A 21,552-nucleotide genomic window follows, 5' to 3' on the forward strand; every position below is an offset into this window, starting at 1 on the left:
ATGGAAAGTTTTAGGTGAAGTAAGTATTTAAGTACAGACTGGACTGGATCTCAAGTCATGTGATGTTGCTATTGGATGCTAAAATAGAAACCTTTTCCAGATCTTAATATTTGCAAGCACATTGTTTTCTAGGATATTTCAAGGCATGCTAATTGCAGTGAACAAGAAAAGGTTTCAGATAAAAAGAAGTCAGAGACTTAATGATGTATCTGCAGGCATTTTTCTGAAATGCTTTACCATGTAATCTGTATTATACAGATAACTTGTAAACAGAAGCATGGAGCAGTCTTTCAAACCAGGGGCATTAGAAATGCAAGAAGATCCTTCTCTCTTCCAGCTCACTGAATAAGGCAAAATCTTGTAGTCTCTTCTGAAATAACTTTATATGTGCAGCCACTGCTATAATTACAAAGACAAACGGATCCCATTTCATTGTGTTCTAGATCACGGAAGAACTCAAAAAGCATATGCATGCAGATTCAAGCTTTAGATCAGGAATAAGCATTACTCAGATTTGCATTCTGATCTTAAAAATTCAGTGAAAGCAGCCCTCTCCACAGACAGACAAAACACAACCACATGGGGGGGAAAAAAAAAAGGCAGCAAAAACTTAATAAAATCTAGAATGTCCTGGAACATGGAAGAAAAACACAGCACTGCATAGTACTGACATGCCTATCTTCCTCTATTTCAAGTTAGCCCTCTCCTGACAAGATAAAGCATCAGACACAACACCTGCATCAGACATTGCCTTTGACTCTCCCTCACTACTGATCAGGTGTAAATGGCTTGGTACTCTGAAAGCTTGAGAATGAGGCTTTGCAACACTGCTGTTTGCCCATACTGTATAGCGGTGACACGAAGCATGACTTTCATATTTAGACTGGCATCTCCATGATGTTCCCACTCCCTACTGTTCAGGAGGAGGGAGTACATTCCAGGTGTCTTTCTTCATCTTGCAACTGAAAAGGCTTTTGGCCTTTACTTCTTCAGCATGACACTCTAGTGTAACTCAGGTTAGTTTCCATCAAAATGAGTATTTCATATTTCATATCACTCAAAATACTTGAATCTGATTAAATTCTTTCTAATTCCACATTTTAAAACTGTGGTCCCACATTCTTCAGTGGATATCCTGGAAAGGTCACTCAAAAGAATTGTTTGCTTAAGTTCTACTAACACAGTTGAATCATATCAAATTTTGGATCCTGTCTTTTTACAGACTGTATTAACTGTGACAGTAGCTCCACTGTAAGGCATTTCCTTCCTTAATGTAAGTCCTATTAGAATACTTCAACCCTGCATTCTGTCAGTGTGCAGTTTACAGTCTCTTCCTTCTCAAACATGTGTGTTAAATTTTCCACTCACAATTCATTTTCAAATCTAGATATAGCTAGAGATAAAAAAATCAGGATTTAAAGAAAAGTTGAAACTAGATATCTAGCCGCATCTATACTATATAAGCACAGATTATCTGAAGAGAGGTCCAGTCTGGAAAATGATCAGTGAAATAACTTTGTTTAGATGACAGATGCCTGTAATGGCAAACAAAAGAAGTATTTTCACATGTACTTTTTAAATATAAATGGTTGAAATAAGTTAAAGATGTTGTGGAAGCTCATGTTTAAAATGTTGAGATCTTATCTGCTTCCAACTTTCACACAATGAATACACAAATTTTCAAAAATACATGCGTCACAATCAAAGATGCTAGCTTGCTCATCTTCTCTGTATGTGACAAACTTTTTCAATTTACATTAATTAATTTTTAGAAAGTGCAAAAGTAGTTTGCAGGTTGTAGCAATAAAGGTTAATATAGAGCTAAGGGATGCCACAGGACAATCCTGTATCTCTAGATTATACTTTTGATTCTCTTGTACACTGCAGTCCTCACTCTTTGGGGGGAGAGTGAGTGAGTGAGTGAGTAAGTACATACGTACATATATATAAACCATTATTTCCTTCACATTTTATGTGTCAAACACTCTCTTTGAATGATTATTCTGAAGCTAATTTCTTGTTTTGCTTGCTAAAACAAAATAAGCCCTCCAACATTTCTCAAAGTTTCCTAACAGCAATTGTAGAAATAACACTGCAAATTGTTTTAAATATTTCTTGCTTACTTTGTTGCAGGTGAGTCTGTATCTGTGTCATGCTCTGAGATAAATGTCAGCCCTCCTGACTTACTGATGACTGGTGACATCTGTTAAAAAAAAAAGGCAGGAAGGTAAAAAGACAGACAGACAATGGGGCCAACATATGTACATTGAAAACCCACCAGCTTCCTGAATAAGGAGAGAATATACCTCGTTTGAAAAAGAATGTCTATCAGCCATAAAATGTTAACTCCTATGTGGTTAAAAACAAGGAAACAGTACCCCTGCTTTAAAAAAAAGAATGCTACTTGCAAATAAAAGACAGTTTTCAGGTGTGGGTAAAAACAAGAGGTTATGAATATGCTTGAAATAAGCTTAAAATACACACAGTCTGTCTCAAATTAAGCTATTTCTGCTACTGAATGAATAAATAGAGAATGATAAAAAGCCATTTTACTGCATAGTTTTAAGAACGAAGGTATGAAACTTGCCTATTTCTCTCAACTAATCTAACCCTGCAAGCTTCATTCAAAAGTGATTCAAATCAGTCCAGACTACTCTGTAATTCCAGGCTCAAAGAAAAGGTAAAAACTGAAAGCATTTTAAAGTTGTGTATAATTCTCTAGTTTCCAGTGTAATTAGTGGGTTCATATCCAGCTTGTCTTCTATAAATACGAACCTCTTCTAATACTAACAGGTCTGACATTTATTGTAAGAATTCCCATAAAGAACTGGTAAGTGGCCTTCCTGAGTTTACTGTCTTCAGGGACAGACTATTTTCTCTACCTTCTCCTAACCAGAGTGTTCACATATGTTCACTATCCATATAGCTTCATTTCACGGAGGAGAGAAGCCAACACAATAGACAGGCCTGATGTCTCACTCAAAAGCTCACTGGAATCCAGCCTATGGCTACACATCCAGCCCTGAACTTCAGAGCACCACAATCAACTAGAGAAGCTATGGAAAGGAGCAAGCATACTCTAGTTTCAGAGCTAGTACCGTAATGCTATCATTAAAAAACATTCCTGGCCCTCTATTTCAGGTTGACAGGTCTACTACATTCTGTATGTGTCTGTTTGGCATGGCACATACAAAAGAAAAACAGAAGTCATATGCAGGCAGGTATTGGGAGAGTGGGGACCGGTTCCTGTGAAGATCCTAGGAAGCTGGAGAAAAGGTCACTTTCAGGATACTGGAGCCTTAGGCCAGAGAAGAGAGGGAGAGATTAAATCTAGTACTTTCCAAAAAATAAGATTTTTTCAGGGAGCAAAGGAGAAGGATGGGCTTGAAACTAACTCAGCCCTCAAAAAATCATAAATGTTGGCCAAGTTTTAAGACTGTCAGTTGAGTTTCAGATTTATAGTCAGTCTAAAGCCAAACCCACTACTTTTTTTTTCTGAATTTCTCAAACAGATCTCGTGCTAAAAAGATCAGTCTATCCAGTTCTGCCATGCACAGAGATACTCATCTGCTTGTAAATGAGATGTTTAATGTTCTGATATCACCCTACATTGCTCTAGGAAATGGCCAGTTATTGACATTACTGTTTCCAAAATCCCTGTTAAAAATCAGCAGTATTAAGAACGGAGTATCATTCAGAAGCTCTGAACTGCCTTATAGCTGCTAAAAGAAGTAACTACAAAGTCAGAAAGAACCTTCTGAAAGCAACACAGAGAGGGAAAAAAAAAAAGACAGTTCTTGACTCTCTAGTCTGCTAACTGTTCGTTTCATTTTGTGCGGCCTCATAGGCAGGGTATACCATAGCCACTCCATATCTAACTTAAACAGACAGAAAACAAAGGGTTGTTTCCACAGCAATTTTTTAAAATTAATAATTGGTTTCAGTATTTTAAAATACAATGCAAATAGTTTTCAGATACTAAATTCCTCCGTCAATGATTTCAAAGCTTTTTATAAACACTAATGAATAAAACTTAAAATTTCCCTGTCAACAGCTAGTGTCCAATTTTAATTCAGGGTCAAGTGAGGCACACATAATAATTGCCTTGCACACACAAATTAAGAGTATATTGGAAATGGAACCCTTATCTCCCAAGCCTTAGTTATAAGCTTTACACAGATACAGTTTAATTACTTTCTCAAAATCAGGATGGAATTAATTAAAAAAAAAAAAGAGTTAGTCAGTGTCAGTGATTGTACAAAGTTCCTACTTTATTATTTTGGTCCTGCTTCCTACTATTATTTTACTAGTTGAATATTATTTTACTGATGACTTAAAGGTAACAGGATCAAACTCCCAATGACTTCCTGAATTCATTCATATAAGCACAATGCTCACAACAACCATGTTCAAACATTAGTCATTAGAATTATTCTGCTGAAATAACACAGTTCACTGGATTAGTTTAGACAAAAATCACAAATTCAGAAAAAAATAAGGTAGCTGGACTAGGAAAGAACTTCTACATTTACACACAAAATCTTTGTTAATACAGTAATAAGCTTGAGACTTAATCAATGGTAGAAGTAAACACAAAAGAAGGAAATATAATGACACTGATAACAAAATACAATGGAGTGCTGTAAAGGGAATGACTATAAGTAATTAATACTTGCTTTAGTATTCATAACCTTGTCGTACACACTTATGCACTCCCTTTGCTAGCAGTCAAAACTCTGAAAATTCTGAGCAGTCTGAAAATTCTATGCGATGGAATAATGCTGAACTAGGCTTTTCATCTTCCTTTTTGAGCTAATATAACTTTTAAAAATAATCTTAATAATAGAATCTCTGCATTGTACTGATATTGTAATCAAACACAGACCTTTCCAAAGYACATTCTGGTAGAATCCCCCTATGTGGCACTACAGAAAATTGACATCTTCCATCAAAAATTGACTGAGTTTTTAAATACTTTCAGATACTTCAGTATCTGTACAGAGATTGTCCCTGTTTTACAGGTAAGAGATTAAAATATCCGCTAATTTAAGCTGCCTAACTGAAGGTTCTCATGACCTGTTTTAAAAATCATCTGGATATTACATAGGCTTTATATATTCAAGCACAGCATTTCAATGTGTGTACCAAGGAAAGAAAAACACACAATTAGATAACTATGTTCAGTTGACTTGGTAATCAGTAAGAATTCCTTGGAAAGGTAGAGACAGACTCCCAATTCTCCAGAGCAGTGTTCAAACATGACAGCAATTTCTTACCTCATTCCTACAAACTTTCAAGCAGGTAGTGAGGCAGGAACTGCAATGGATTACTACATTTTTTTAGAAGCAGACCCCATTGCTGCTACCTTCTCCTCTTCCCTATCCCACATACCTTTGTGTCCCTCTCAGTCAGCCTGCTCCTTGAACTACTACCTCCATTCCAGTGACGTGAGCAAGCAGTAGCAGTATTGAAGGAGCAAGTGGGCTCAGCAGCAATTTGAGATGGCAGTGCAGTAGCTCATGCAACAGAAGGAAGAGCAGCAGGAAGAGCACAGTGAATGAGAGGGTGGAGGGTGGGGGAACAGGCAGGAGATACTTGGCTAAGGAGGCAGTGATAATACTTGGATGCTGACAGTGCACCAGGGGAGAGGATGCTAATGTAAGCAGCAAGCAACAGAAGTCTAGAGGGTGGAGCAGCTGAAGAGCCTGTTACTGTCTTCTTGCCCCACTTCTAAAACTTTCTATGTGTGGGTAAATCTCATAGTAAGCTCCAAACACCTCTCTGCTATGGTCACTGTGTGCTTCTACTAAGATTCAGTAAACCCAGAATTGTAACAGATATTGTGGTAGCTATTAAAATAATTCAGATTCCAAAGTTTGAATACAAATACAGAACTACTGGTGTTGCACTTACTTTAGAGAAAAGATTAATGAAAGAATCAGATAATTAATATGAATATCTTGAAGTTTTATGCCTGTGAGAACAAATACTGAAGACAGTAGAAAATATGAGCTCCTTTCTATAGTACCACCAACAGTGTTCAATTTTATTGTCATGCTCATTTAATTCTCCACCTTTTGAAAGATACAGCCCATAAGAAAGATAGGGGACCATCAGTTCATAGCAACTGTAGAGGCTTATATTTTCTGAACTTTCTTTTGCTTTGTTTACTATAACAGAAATAAAATTACAGTAAAATACACTTTCCTTTTCTAGAAGACTTCTTTGCTTTACAATTCATTTGCTCTCAGTTCTTTGATAGTTAATACTGTCTCAGTGTTTCCACATAAGAAGCAACTAAGGCAAAAAAATTGAAGGCTATATCCACAAAAGCATTTCAGTTCCTGAACCTGGCAGCAGAATGCACAGCCATAAATTGGGGACTTAACCCTCCCTGTGCAATGCATGGAAAGAATCAAATGCATCAGAATGCACTACATAGCAAAATCTGAAGCAGGGAGCATCCAAAGGTCATAGCAAAGATGAAGTTTCATCTTAAGCCTAGATCTTTGGCAGTACTTTCCTTTAGGCTGTGAAAAGTTGCCTCAAAAACTGATGGTCTGGAGAGGTACCCTGACAGATTAAGAAGTAGATGGACAGAATGGAATGGTGCAATCTGAATGGATTTCCTTCCTCCACTTAAGTGATTCAATCCCTGAAGAGAAATGCCCTTGCTATATAGCATACTGTGTACAGGGAACTCTCCCATAGAAGCTATTGCTACATAACTTGGTCTAATTAAAGATTCATTGGATCAGAGAGAGCAAGAATGAACATGTCTCTCTTCAGACTAGTCATTAGGACATTAAACTCTTTCTGAATTAAGAATAAGTTTGCATTTTGTTTTCTACTAAATAGTCCATGGATAAAATGACTTATGCCAACATACTCTTCCTCCCCAGAACTATGTTGATGTCTCCTGTCAAAACTGTTTTAATGAGTCAAGTTTGGGAGAAATGTCATGACACCACATCCCACTAATTACCCCTTCTCTCCTCCTGTTCTGTACCCCTCCAAAATGGACATCCAGCAGAAAGCTTGGCTACGGGAATCGTATCCATTTCTTTTACTCTGACCTCCTTATTTGAAATGCAACTTAACCTATAATTACTTTTTTTGGCTCTCTAATGTTTTTAAAGTACAAATCTATCTAAATCAGATTCACCGTATTGTCCCTTTATGTCTAATAGTATTAACTCAGTTACGGGTATCTAGCAGAACAGGGGCTCTATATACAAGAGGGATATTGAAATGCATCTGATCCTTTCATGTAAACAGCAATTAAGTCACTGAAATGTTGAGGACTAAGCTGACACTCACTAATTTCTCCATCCATGGATGCTAGAACAACAGGCAGAGAGAGGACTTTGCCTTCTCTAGTCTCTGAAACTGCAAAATTCTGGGTCTGTCCAGGACTAGGAAGAGATCAGCAGGAAGTCTGGTGGATGAAAACAATAATCTTAAGTATCATGGCTGAACGCTGACAAATACTACACCTCAGAAATCAAATCAACTGGAAGATTGTATGAGAGAGAGCAAAAGGAGGAGAAGGAGTGGAGACAAGAAACTTCAGACTGAAGTACTATGGTTCAGAACAGCTGTTTTCAGTCTCAAAGTCTTGGCCTCTGGGAATTTATCTGTGGTTACAGATTTGCATTAAAATTTGCATAAAAATAGTTCAATCCCGCTCAGAAAGAGGTTGTTAGGGCTCAAGGAAAAAACAATGGGGAAGAGAGAAGTTAGCTTGCCCCTGAGAGCTATCTTAATGACATAAAAGCCCCTCAATATTTTTGGTTCTGCTTCATCAGTTCAGTGGTTCAGCCTGATTTTTCTTATTTTTAAGCAGGTCACTTGGGTTTCAATCATTTACAGTGAATGGCTATTGATGCCATATAATTTTTGCTTTTTTCCTCCCATAGATATTAAAACAGATGCCATTTCTTTCTATGACTCAAGTAATACTACAGACACAGGCACAAAGATTTATGAGACAGAACTCATCAGGAACCGCAGTGACTGGTTTTGGAATTGCAAATGGAAGAATTGACAGCTTACAAATAAAGTAGCAATGTACATGCTTAATAGAGAGTAATTCAACTTGAAAAGTACAAACTCCACTCTAAAAGGAAAATAAATATCTAAAAATAGGAAACTGCAGATCAAAAACTAAAAAGGTGGTATATGTTAAGGTCAGATAACATTTAAGGAAAATGGTCTATTCTTTCTAGATGGCACTGTAGCAACTTTTCCTTCAGAAGAGGGATTTCTTCCAGAACTGAAGTAATTACTATTTCAAGACCAGGATTTGCAAAGAGGTATATATTTTTAATGTCTGTTCAATGGTTTGTATGGGAAGACTACAAAGCAGCTTTGCAGACTGATTCTAGAAAAGCATGGTTTCTTTCAAGCCCAGAATGTGCCAATGCCTTTTAGAAGAATAGATCTTTAATCGCATTAGATAAGAATGAACCCTAGAATAACAAACTTCACTATAATAAATTCTCATTAAACTGGATATCTCTGGTAACTACCTTTTTGTGGGTCTGCAACCTCTCTGAGCCTTCAAAATAAATGAACACACTTCCAACATGTTGAGTCTTCAACTCCATTCATCATTAGAGTTTCACCACATTAATCCTACTATGTTTCCCTCATACTCATTCTCATATCTTCCTAGTCCCTATCTTTCCTACTAGATATTCATTCACTGAGGTACTTCCCAGGAACATGAAGAAAGGCACTTATAAAGGAGAAAACAGAAACAGAACAAACTACAGAATTAAAATGTTTGGTGAAATTACTAAAAAAAAGTCTAGGCAGCATTTTTAGAAATATTTTTGAGTAAGTTTTCTAAGCTTTTTGATTCTTACACCTAATAAATAAATTCTGAGCTCACAAAAACACCCGCATTAAACCTCAAGCCCAGGGAAAAAGCCTCAGTGGCTTGGCAGCTCAGTTTCATACATGTTAGGCTAAGACTTCAGAAAGTTTCTGACAATAACCTACTCTGGGGAAAGAAGGGAGAGAATATGAATTATTTATGTGAACACAGCGATAATCCCAATCTTTGGTTACATATACATGGAATCAACTCTTAGTGATCTCTGGGAAGATTATCCATATTGTGCAATAATAATGTCATTCTAGAAGGTAACCCTTTTCTTCATGCTTATGACCTTACTCTACACCTTATCTTCTGTCCCTGTCTCTTGGGATTCTTCATCTGCTCAATGAGAACTTTACTCCATGAAATTTCTATTGGCAGTTTAGATGTATGTTGTAATTAAAGATGATTATGACCTAATTTTGTGGCTCAGAAGTTAAGTAACTCATAAGGCAGGAAAACAAGGTTTGCATAAAATTATTATGTTATGAATGCTAAGCTCATGGTAGAAATCATTTTCGCAGCAGGTTTGTTGAACTACAACAAAATGGTCCACATTTGCAAAGATTAATATTGAATTCTAAGTATTACATGCTCTTCTAATGCAAAATGATTATTCCATTTTATTCACTCATCATAAAATTCTAGTTACCTATTTATAATATCTGCAGTTAGGGAAAACTACTTCTAGATAAGACTATATGGAATTCTCAGTGATTCAAATTGTAGTATTATTTATGTACACTTTAAGTGCCCTTTTCAGTCTTGTATGGTAGCAAAACCTCATGAGTAACTCCTATGATGTTTTTTACATTAATGGTATTTTTGCAGTCTTAATACAGCTAAATATTTATGGATTTCTCAAAAAATACAGAAAGAACAAGAGATATAGCAGACCCAGATATAGTTATCTAAGCGTTTGGGAAAAATGCTTTTTGCCAAAAGCAAACACAACAAAAAATTTGGTTATATTTTCCTGTTTGTGGCTAAAAATTTAAGCAACAAGTTAATGYATTATTCAATAAATATTTCTGGAATTTCAAAGAAACCCATGCATTTTCTGTCAAAGCAGAAAAAATCATAGATATTTCAAACTGAAGATTTTCCATATTTCCCATGTAAAAGAATTTGGTATTTCCTTTGATCAGTTCTAAAAATAATACATTTTGGAAAGTTCAGAAAAAAAATGAAAGGGATAGGAAGAAAAGATGCTATGCCATTGCTGCAACACAGGAACTGCCATAACTGATCAGCCCCCGCAGTGGTCCTTGTAGCAGTTTTGTCTCAAAAGTATCTGGTATTGCCTAGAACCAAAGCACTGTAGAACTTTCCTTGACTATGACAAACAGCTGAATGACAAGTTGTTTTGTTCTATGCAGTATTAAGTGGCATTTGTAGAACCATTATATTTCAAGGCATATCACGTCTTACATAGGGATTTGACTGATTTGCTGGAACTTCAACTCACTATCTTTGTGGCAAGTTATACAGTGCTTCTGTAACTTGAAAAAAAATCAACAAGATTTGTTTTTTCCAGTCATTTAGATTCAGATGCTGTTGGAATCTCAGCCATTACCGCAGCCTAAAATTTGTATTTAAAAAATTAATCCCTGAGCACCTAGCTTTAATGGTTCTTGTGGCAGCAAGTTCACCAGGTTAACTAAGCATGGCATAAACAAAATACTTCCTTCTACTGATATTAGATGCATTCAATTTCAGCTTAATGTCCCCTGTTCTTGTTTAACAGCAGGGCACCCTCTCTACACCATGTATTATTTTATATACTCTCTCTTCATTGCTCCTTCTTTCCCAGTTTAATCTTTTCAGTGTATCCTCTTGCACCATTTTCCCAGGACTTCAAAATCTTTCATTACTTTTCTCTGAACTCCTTATCATTTTGTAGTGCTCTTGAATGCAGCTCAAGATAAAAAGGAAAAACCTGTATCAATATCAAATCTAAATCAGTATCAAAAAGCAATAGATAAAAAAATCTAATTGTTTGTTTTTGAACTATTATTGAGTACTTTATTAATTTTATCTTTGGAATTTCTGTATGTGCCAAATAACCTTTGCTACAAAATTCAAAGTAATGATTAACAATATTGTCAATTTAATTCAAAGTGTCAGTAGTATTATATTAAAGAAACTCTCTCTGAAATATTACTAAAAATGAATGTTATCAAAAGCACTACTAGTAATTCAGAAACTATTGCGAGAAAAATGTATTTCCAACCATACATATCTGAGTAGATATAAATGATCAAACATAATCAAACATCACTTCCCATAAAGTTGAATAATAAATACTGGCTGTAACTGATAGACATTAGTGTGCCTGAAAATTATATTCATCTAGTAAACCAACTAGATTTCTACTGGATTAAAACAGGGAGAAAAAAAAAAGAAAAAGATGAGGATCAAAAGTCATTCACCCTTTAATGACACTAAATAGCTTGTATCTTCTCCCTTTTCCAATCTGTGTGTGTGCGTGAAACAGAGTGAGTATAACAACATATCCCCCGGGATACCTTCTTTCCCTCCAGCAATGTATATACCATAGATATGAGAAATCTTCATGCTATCCAATACTGCTGTTATCTTTCCCATATTTTCCTATATTTGTTCCACTCTGTCTTTAGAGTAGAGCACATATTTGGAAGTAATGTATTCTTGCCTTTTTGGGACCCTGATTTGGCTGTGAATTTCTCAGCTATAAAGTAAAAGATATTTCAGATTAATTATTTCTACTCAGTGTAGTGATTAATTCTGTTTTAAAATATTGTTAGAAACAAAATACTGAATAATTTGATTTACAGCAGTTGGCTTCAACAGGATTGCCAAGTGAGTAATCTGTACGAAGTAATTTATTAAACATTACCTCCCTATTCATCTATGTAAAAACAAAAGTTACATAGAATAGGTGAATTAAAGTGGTTTTGTGTGTTTTAACCTTGAATATTACAATATACATTATGTGGTAAAGCTTAAATAAATCATCTGAACAGAAAAAAACAGTAACTAAGCCACACAGCATTCATTTCGAGTCCTGCAAATCAGACAAAATATTAAATTCCAGTTTAGAAAATATATGGACAAGTCAAGTCATTTGAAAGAACTCTGAAAAAAAAGTCATTTTTAAAGTAGTTGCGTTAGTAACATTTGACTAACTGAATAGCTGTGGGAAGCAAACTTAAGAGGGCTACAAACATTTTGAATAAAGAATAATTCTTACATTCTAACAGTTGTTGAACTCCTTTCTATTACTTCTTTGCTTACAAAGCATCCTATGGTTTAAGACAAACATTCTTATTTCACAGGAGGGGAACATTAGCTATGCAAAGTTTCTAATCCCTGTTTGTCTGGAGAAGTGAGAGTCATTTATTCTGCTTTGCACATAGCTGTATCTCTAAATATCTGGGAAAAAAAAATCAACATTTTTCCCCCCTCCTTCACATACAGTACATTTTCTCTAACTTGACTAAAAACCAGCTGCAGTTTCTTTTTTCTTCTGTACATACTGCAATCTGAATTCTAATTTACGTCACAGAAACAGGAATGTCTCATAAACATACAATATAGCATGTGATATATAACCACCAACAACATAATACAATATACAATTGCAACCCAATGTATGCATGCTGTGGGAGTAGAGATAGAGCAGATACAGTCAACACAAAAGCCTTAACAAACACCAACAGTGGAACACATGTATACTGGCTGGTGAACATAACTACTCTGATTTATTTAGTTAGAACATGCTTTAATGATAAAAATAACTAACCAAACAGACAACATCTAAAAGTACTATTTCAGTAATGTGTTATGGACTACCCACAGAAAATAATTACATTTGGAATTAAGAAAAAGGGGTGGAGTCAAAAAACCCCATATACTGTTTCTGTTTAAGTTTCTTGGCATCTCTTTACTTTGCTCCTCCAAACTAGAGGGTATATCCTCCTGAACAACCTACAGGAAGGGTGCTATCATTCATCAAAGGACCATCAGCAGCTTTTAAATGGAAACATCCATTGTCAAGTAAGTGGGTTTGGACGCAGCATATTGCATAGCCTGGTAATGAGACTTTATGATCATATGGTGCATGTTAATTAGGAAATTATTACATGGACTGACAAACTCTCCAGAGAAAAACAGTCTAACTTGTCTAAGCAACTTGATAGAAAAGGAAATTTTATGGAAGAAAATCTGTAGAACTTGTGGGCACTGCATATTCCAAGACTGACAGTCAAGTGTCAGAAAGTGTATCAGTTTTTGACAAATCCATGCTGTTGCTTCAGCAGCTATTTACACCAGGTAGCTGTGAGAGATGCTTCCGTCAACCTTGGAGTCAAAGGGAGATCTGCTACTCATTTCAATGGTGCAAGAGTGGGCTGAATATTTAATTGCCACATGACAGAATAGTTAGATCCACACAAGAAATGCACATTAGATGTCAACTGAAAATATATCTGCTTGCCTGGAATGAGGTCTAGACATTAGAAATTTTAACAAAAAAGAAAGGAAAGGAAGGGAAAATTACTATATTCTATATACAGTACCCTACTACTTACAGAATCCTTTCTTCTAAAATAATTACCTTATGTAGTATTGGAGAGCCTTCCTCTGCTTCTGTTCGTCCATCAGGTAGGAGAGGAGCAGAATCTGGTACTAATCCTGAAGGCTGTTCTTCATATTCCTCTGAAAATATGATCCATAATTCACTGTTGTGCACACCATAAAAGAATTATGAAAGTATCTGTTTTATCTGAATAGCTATGATATTATGATCTGGCAGATATTGGGATGTGAACTAAAACTGGTCAAAAACATTTGAAGTCAAACTTTGTATGAGAACTTATCGAAATTTCCCCATTAGCTGTTTTATTTATATTAGTAAGCTTAGATCTACATTTACAGGTAATTACATAAAATAATAACAATCAAACACACAACTAAGAACAGAATCTATACTCAGAGCAATAAAACTGAAGCTTAACAAATGTATCATGGACACTTCTTTCGATGCAATAATAGAATATATAATAAGATGTTCACTAACCAAAATAAGAAAATATACACCACGGGTTTTTTGCATAGTTGGCCAACTGCCTCAAAGACTTTTTTTAAAGCCTTCTCAAGAACAGGCCATCACTGAAGACTGTTCTTACAGGCTCCCCTCTGGCTTACTTTGCAAGGAGGAGAGGAAGGAGAAAATGCACAGGATGTGTGAGGGAAGAAAAGTGGAGAAAGACAGCAATTAAGCTTATTTCAAGTAGCATCATCACGTTAGCACAGTATTATGTCCAAGCTTTTTAGGGAAGGGGCATAAACACTAGAGTTCACTTGGAAGACAGAGGGAGGAAGCAGAAAACAGGGGAAAACATCTTGAGAAATGTTGGGTTAAGAGATTTCTAAACACCAGTATAATTGATAGTTTAGAAAGCACATGAATTTCCTGTAGCATGAGACCACACACTCTGTCTATAAATTTAATATTAAGAACTGGCAGGACACTGAGCATTCTTATATTAGTTGACTCAGTAGAATACTTCCTATATTATTCAATCAGATTTCAAGTTTATTTATTTATTTGTTTTACGTTTGGCTGTAGTAGTTTAATCAAAACTGTTTTAATGACAAGGACCTGGTAGTAAGTTCAATGCTCAGACCTGAGATTTAACCATCACTGTTCTTTTAAAACTTCAAAATGAACTCCACTTATTTGGGAACTGAACATTTTCTGCTAGAGTAGGGGTAAAAACAGAGTTTTTCTAAAGTTAACTGGTCAGATCTAAGAGATCTAAGAAAAGTCTAAGCTGTTTGTGAAATCCTTAGATGTATCCTAAAACACTGCCAAGGCAGGGCATGAACAGGTGGCTATATGTAAGAACGGAAGAGGAGTCAAACCAGTTGACTGACAATCAAGCCAGTAGCTTATATAAGCTAGAATGTTTCACTAAGTGCCAACAGCTTCTGAAGTTAGATATGTCAACTTGCTAAGTGGTTAGCTAATTTGACACAATTTCTGCATTACATTAAGTCATCATTATGCCATATGTGTGCTAAATAAATTCATATCTTCAGAGTAATAAGCCATACAGCATGCTAAAATCTTGGACCATCAGTTAAACCCACACCGGTATACCAGGAATACAGCAGTAAACTTACTTTCACCAGCCACATAATTAGCTGGAAAATAGCCTTGCTGTCCATTTGCTAGGCTGCCAAACCACCAGTTATCATTATCTTTGTATAACACTTGGATAATGTCACTGCGATGGATGGTTAGCTCATCTGATCGATGCGCTGTGTAGTCATAAAGAGCCACTACCTAAAAGAAAGATAAGAGCACCACAGCTTTATCACAACCATGCCACAGAGAAAAAAGCGCAACATTCACTTCCTCTTGCAGAAAAGCAGCTGAAACCAAAGCTGCACTTTGGTAAAAGCCGAGGCTCTCTCAAGTTTTGCTAATGGGATCAGGGGTGGTGGGAAAGCAGCAGGAGAGGCAAGATAAAGGACTGTGGGATTGTAGAAATGGTTAAGAACATTCAATTCACTAAGATTAGCTTCAAAACAGCAGCTGTTAGTTTTATAAGCAATTTACTTGTGAAGCAAAAGAAAAAAAAAACACTTCATACATTCACTTTCTCAGAATTGTTACACCACCTTCAGATCCCATTCTATGTGTGCGCATGAAGCATATGCGTTTGAATAAATATTTCAACAGTGTGATAGCTTTACTAGAAGGAAAATTTTAGTGGAAAAATGTCATTGCAAAGTTTTATATTGATTCCTTCACATATTTTTTTGTTTAGAAATAAGTATTTACATACACAACTTTATAAATATCTGCAAAAATAGGTGTATACTCTATCCCACATAATAAAGCCATTTTGCCGGTGAAATATAATGCATCAATATTTGCTGGATAGAAGTACTAACGGTGGTCAGCACCATGCACACTATATAGAAGACATCAGCTTCTGTCAGAAGCCTGCTTGCTACTTGAATATAAAAATATCATGTACAATTTCTTATTTACTCCCTATGATCTGCAATCAAAAATCCATCCCGACTAATTCAGAACAGACTGAAAACAAGTGAACTGAAAGAATAAGGGAATTGCTCACTTCACTCATCATAAGTGAACAAAAAATTATGATATATTTTACACATAGAACACTATTCCCATCTACATAATCGTCACATCAGATCCCTCCGTGAAATCATAAGTAAAGAGGTCAGATACAGGGATTGTTAGGGAGTGAGAGAAGGTCACTTCTCATTAGGGGATTAAAGACTGCAAAATTATTATGAAGATAGGGATATGGGATAAACTTCCATTTTTATTACCTATGCGTGCACTTAAACCTTAAGACTGCTGAACTGCACAAAATTTTTTGTATTTCTGTTTTCAGTATGACTACTTATGAGTTATAGCTATAAAAATATAGTCAATGTTGCTTTTATTTTCATACTTGCATGTCACAGATGAGACACATTAAATCAGTTACAAGTGGGAAAAGATGGAAATGCTCCTATCACTGTAAATTCTGTGTGGTAGTTTGTAAGCTGGGTCAGCAACAAAGAATTAACATCAGCTTAGTTCTCAGTAGACAGAAATTTTATCTAAACATACATTCAGTAACCATGAACTTACATAAAGGAGATAAGAAATGAAATATCATCCTCTATCATAACTCTCTTCTCTGCATTAGAAAAGCTAGTACATTAACTACAGGTGATGGTGACAATGTAGAAGTATGGACTACAGAACAGAATTGAATTAAAACAGAGTACAGAATACAAGACAGAAGCAATACAGAACTGGAAGCTTAAATGATCTTGTCCAGTAAGAGGTGCTCTAACAGTGCCCACTTCAGTAAACGGCAAAGGTTTCCTTAATGATAGTACTAGGAAACTCATGAGGTCACTTAAGGTAAAAAAGGAATGTTACACTGTAACTACTGGCAGAATGAAAAGCAATGAAAGAGCTACAGATACTTGTCTTTTGCAGTGTCTTTCATATGGTAGTTTGAGTAAAATATTTTGCCATTTTGAAAAAATTACAAAAATTCAGTAACATGGAAACACTGCCAACAAACAGATCAAATCAACCAAGCCAGTACCACAATCTAGCTCCTCAAAACAAAAAATTCAAATAGCAATGTGTCCTGTAATATGACTGGTTAGCAAGCCTGACAATTTAAAAGGAATGTGGAAATTGCCATTATGTTCAGTAGAGAAATATATTCAGAAAGACAATCACAAGGGGATACTTGAAATGCACCTCAAGACCAAAGTCACCTACAGAAGAATGTAAAAGATTCAAAATTATGCCCACAGCAATGGAATGTCTTCTGATCTCATGTTTAGGTATTTGTAAAATGTTGTCTGGGTTCACATTCAAGCAAAAAATCTGCATCTATCAAAATTTTACAAAATGACTTTTCAAGAGTGATATAAAAACAGCAGATACAGTGTAACAGGTATAGAGATACTGAAAAAAAAATAGTACTTACTGTCTCTTGCCCTAGTGGACAACTACTTCCTCTTCTCACCCTGAGTGCAGTCAGGCAGTCACTATTCTAGAGGAAGAAATTATTTTTAATTTTAATATGAAGTATTTTGATGGATTATAATTTTGAAGTTTATCCATATTTGTCATGTCCACTGTAAGACAAGTTAAGAATCTGTAATAAATCTGTAATAAAAATGTTTTTCTTTTTAAAAGAAAAAATAGAAGTGATGTTAAACAACACTGAGTAATATTGGCTACCTAGATGTTTAGAATACATTTATCAAGGGACATTTTTTTAAGTAGGTACGCTACACTAAAGACAACATGTGGTAAGACAGTGAATTGATGATTGTAACAGTCCAAGCTTATCTGTATTGCAAACATTATAGTAGAATTTAGTAGTGAACTTCACCTCTGAACTCTAATGCAAAAGAAGTCATTTGCATATAATGAGAATTATTGGTCCTAATAACCAATACTTTTACATTTACTTCAAATTGTTCTACCTTTGCTATTTTTCAGACTTCCACAGAAGTCAAAGGAATGCTGGATATAAAATGGAATAATCGGGATGTGCCTACAAAATTTTGTTTCTGTCAAATGGTAAAATTTTTCAGATGAAAGAAGATTTAAAACTGAACAGTTATGAAAATTAGCAGAGGAACAATAAAGGAGAACAACAGAAGAGATGCGAGTTCTTTGTTGGTGTTACTTAAATTAATTTATTTTTCAGTGGCCTATTTTTGCAAAGGGCAAAACCAGTTTCCCCTAGATGTTGTATGTGCCAAAGTAATCAAACTACAACGCAGAACAGAAATATTACGGCAGACAAGTGCCAACATAAAACTAGGGTCCAGGCAATTAGAACGTTTCAGGATAAGAATCAAATGCGAATATTCTGAAGTAACCACTTCCATCCGTAACAGATTGTACCACATTATAAACAACCCTTAAATTTGAGAATTTCTATTTAACATACTTCTGCTTTTTTTTTTGTATTTTACAGCCCATCTAACTGTCTTTGGCATAAGTTTCTTTCTCTTCTCTCACTTTTCTAAACATATATCTGATATGTACTGCTCTTTTCATTTTCTACTGTTTTATTGGGGTGATCCAAGGAACATCATTATAGCAAACTTCAGCAGAATTAATGGTGTTCTCCAGAACAGAGATCCCTTTCCCTGCTGTATGCATTGTTTTCTTAACTCAGCAAGGCTCATCTCATATGGGAAAGAAATCATTGATGATCCTGAAAACGAGGGTTTTATCTGCTCTCCAGATTGTTTAGGAAGTGTCACAGTAGTTACAGATATTTACAGTATATCCAGATGAACAGAGTAAAAAAGCTGCACACTTGCTCTCAGTTCTTGGAATGTACAAGAACATCTATGCCTAACACCTAAAGAGTTCTGAATAATTATGTATATGCCCAGAGAAAAATATATCTGCCTGATTTGACAAACAAATTTTGAACAGAGAACAGTGGAATTGCAGTTCAGAGTATGTGGCTTGCTCAGTGGTCTATTAGTAGTTAGCAGTGCCTTAGAGGTTTCAGCTAATTCTCATTTTCCATTCTCAAGGTTAAGAGAACTGTGCAGGCAATGTGCTTAGCCTGTGGGATGGGAGTGCCTCCTGTTGCTCAAAAATGATTCATCAGAATTATTAGCACTATTATTTAGGTATCTAGTTCAGGTACTCATACTGCCCCATTATTGTGTCTCAATCACTCTCTCTCTCTTTTTAATAAAGTATTCATGTACTCTAAAACATAAGAAGAAGTTGAAGAGAGTGAGCTGTTTGGAAATAACAAGCTAAAATCCATGAGTCATCCTGAGACTATGTTGAATGTTCTCAGATACCGTGTTAAACTTTTAATGCAACAACAATCCAAAGAGTTTCTACTTAAAGAGATAGGCCGAGTATGTCACTGAATGTGCATGCATCCTAATTCCAGTCCAAGTGTTAGCAGGGAGAAGCATGCACAGAGGAATTAGCGTGGCTGCTTACCACAGATGGTAGCTACTGCAAGGTAGCAGAGCTGGCTCTCTTGTGCTGTGTAATTTCTTAAGTTGTGTTAACTACCAGTTACGCTGCAAGTAACAGCCAGGAAAAATTACTGGCTTTTCTGTTAATTTTTTTTTTTTTAATAGTGGCACAAGATTCAGTCACATTTTCAGAATTCCAAAAAAGCTACAGACATACTGAAGTTTATGAATACATAACACAATGTTACTGTCTTTTTCAATGCAAGATGAAAACTAGTTAACCATTTTGTTGCATCTGGAATAGATGTGGGACCTATAGTTATGTTCTAAGGAGCTGGTCTTGTTGGGAGGCAGACCATCTGTGAGAAACAGGAAGAAAATGCTTGCTGAAAAAGCCTGCTGTGTCACACAGGTTTTGGTTGAACAAAACTGTTAAGAACTTTCAGCTTAAGGAACATCCACAGAAGATAAAGAGATTCAGCAGCTGATTTAGAGTTCTAGACTGTGGAATATTATACTGATTGTCCACAATAAACCCAGTAAGATAGCTTTGATATTTCTAACATAAAAATAAAGAAAAACTTAAAAAAAATTAAGACAAAAAAGAGCATTGCCAGCAAGAATAAACAGAAAACTAAGTTGTTACATCAAGTGTCACTGATTCCTGATAATAGCACTAATTAAAATGTTTATGACTTCTTCTTTATTGGGCTGTTTCAGTGATTGTGGTAATGGAGGTTTTGCTTTTATTCATCTAGCTATATACAGCACTGGCCAACAAGATTTCAGCCTTAGATAGCATTCATCACCTTAGGAGAAGCAGCACTGACTAAAAACAAATGATACGTTATTGCCTTCTTTTCTGTACTAATTTTGGCGTTTTATTCCTACTACCCCAAAATACACTTTAAATTCAATATCAAAGTTTAAAGGAAATATATGGAAAAAGTTAAAAGTCTACTAAGGGTTTCATATGCTTCTTCCTTATAGGTATACTGATTCTTAGCTGTAACAGAATACATGTACAGATAATGTTCAACTTCTAATTAGTCATTAGCTCTCAAAAACTACCCTTGGAAAATAAACTTTCCTAATAATAATCTTAGGCAGACACTATATATACTGGGGTGAACCCCGATGTGTATACATACAGGGGCGAAGCCACCCTCCTTCCTTTTCCCGTTGGACAGACTCTGACATGGAGAAGGACAAACATCTGTTGCTTGGATGCTCCACAGTGACATGGCCTCTCTCCACCTTCCTGTATGTAGTACGTGCCAAAATAGGAACGAAACTTGGAGTGTGACTGGTGCAAGCGCTCTCATAAGGACTCAGGAAATGAATGTTAAAGCTTCCCTAGTCTTCCCAATAAATCTGTGCCTGAGTGTATAATAGCCTAGGTTCTGAGACTATTAAGGTTTTTTTTAAAGTGTCAAAATGAGAAATGGGTTTACAGTGTTAAAAAAAATCATGACTGTCTTAAAGATGAGATATTATTTTAACCATTTTTTAAATGTATAGAATCACTCTGAGCTTTTACAGTCACTCCATTATTTTCATTTTTCTTCATAAACACGAGGGTTAGAAATTTACTTAATCCTCTCCTTCCCCAAGAATGGCACACAATCTCTTTACTCCAGTAACTGGAGTTTTAAATGAAACACTAAATAAGCTGATACTTAGCATAAAATAATTGAATATTGTTAGCACTGTTGTATTTCTGTTCTTGTTATCTGGTCCAATTAATTGTCAACACATGCTTAGCTCAAGCCACCTAACCATAGAAATTTAGTGTACAGAAAACGGAAGTATAAGGACAGTGTTAATAGTTAAATTAAAATGATTCTGAAAGTATTAACTGCTAAGAATAATGTACTCTTCTTTGGCCTAATTAATCTGTCTGCTATCATGAAACTACTGTAAAGTTACTTCCTTAGTCTTCAGATGACTACAATCCTTATTTGATTACAGCCCTTCAATATTTAATGAGCATGGGAATCTATAATCTGCCTAGAGGAAAAAAACTGTGCCAGGCTGCACTTTATTGAAACCAGCAATGTACAAACAGAAAATAGAAATGCAAACACAGCTGCTGTAGCAAAGCCTACGGGGATTAAAAAAAAAAAGTGGGGGGGGATCAATTCAGAAGTATGTGAAAT

General features: G+C 35.6%; 1 protein-coding gene across 12 annotated transcripts in view; it reads right to left on the bottom strand.

Annotated features, from left to right (window-relative positions):
* The window catches only part of AHI1 (Abelson helper integration site 1), a 129,090-nt gene that overhangs the window by 24,128 nt on the left and 83,410 nt on the right, over positions 1 to 21,552 (bottom strand). For 11 of the 12 annotated variants that reach the window (XR_003254902.1, XR_003254903.1, XR_003254904.1 and 8 more), the window contains 4 exons: positions 17,410 to 17,475; positions 15,053 to 15,215; positions 13,482 to 13,582; positions 2,124 to 2,203 (listed from right to left, as the gene is read on the bottom strand). Coding sequence is in view for 9 of the 12 variants with exons in the window: in XM_026074205.1 (XP_025929990.1) it covers positions 2,124 to 2,203; positions 13,482 to 13,582; positions 15,053 to 15,215; positions 17,410 to 17,475 (410 nt within the window). In the remaining 3 variants the exon portion in view is untranslated. Of the gene's footprint in view, positions 1 to 330; positions 400 to 2,123; positions 2,204 to 13,481; positions 13,583 to 15,052; positions 15,216 to 17,409; positions 17,476 to 21,552 lie in introns of those variants that run through there. The other variant, XM_026074209.1, reaches the window with a different exon arrangement.

This window comes from Apteryx rowi, unplaced genomic scaffold (genome assembly GCF_003343035.1).
Source record: "Apteryx rowi isolate R43461 unplaced genomic scaffold, aptRow1 scaffold_381, whole genome shotgun sequence".
In the NCBI taxonomy this organism is placed as follows: domain Eukaryota; kingdom Metazoa; phylum Chordata; class Aves; order Apterygiformes; family Apterygidae; genus Apteryx; species Apteryx rowi.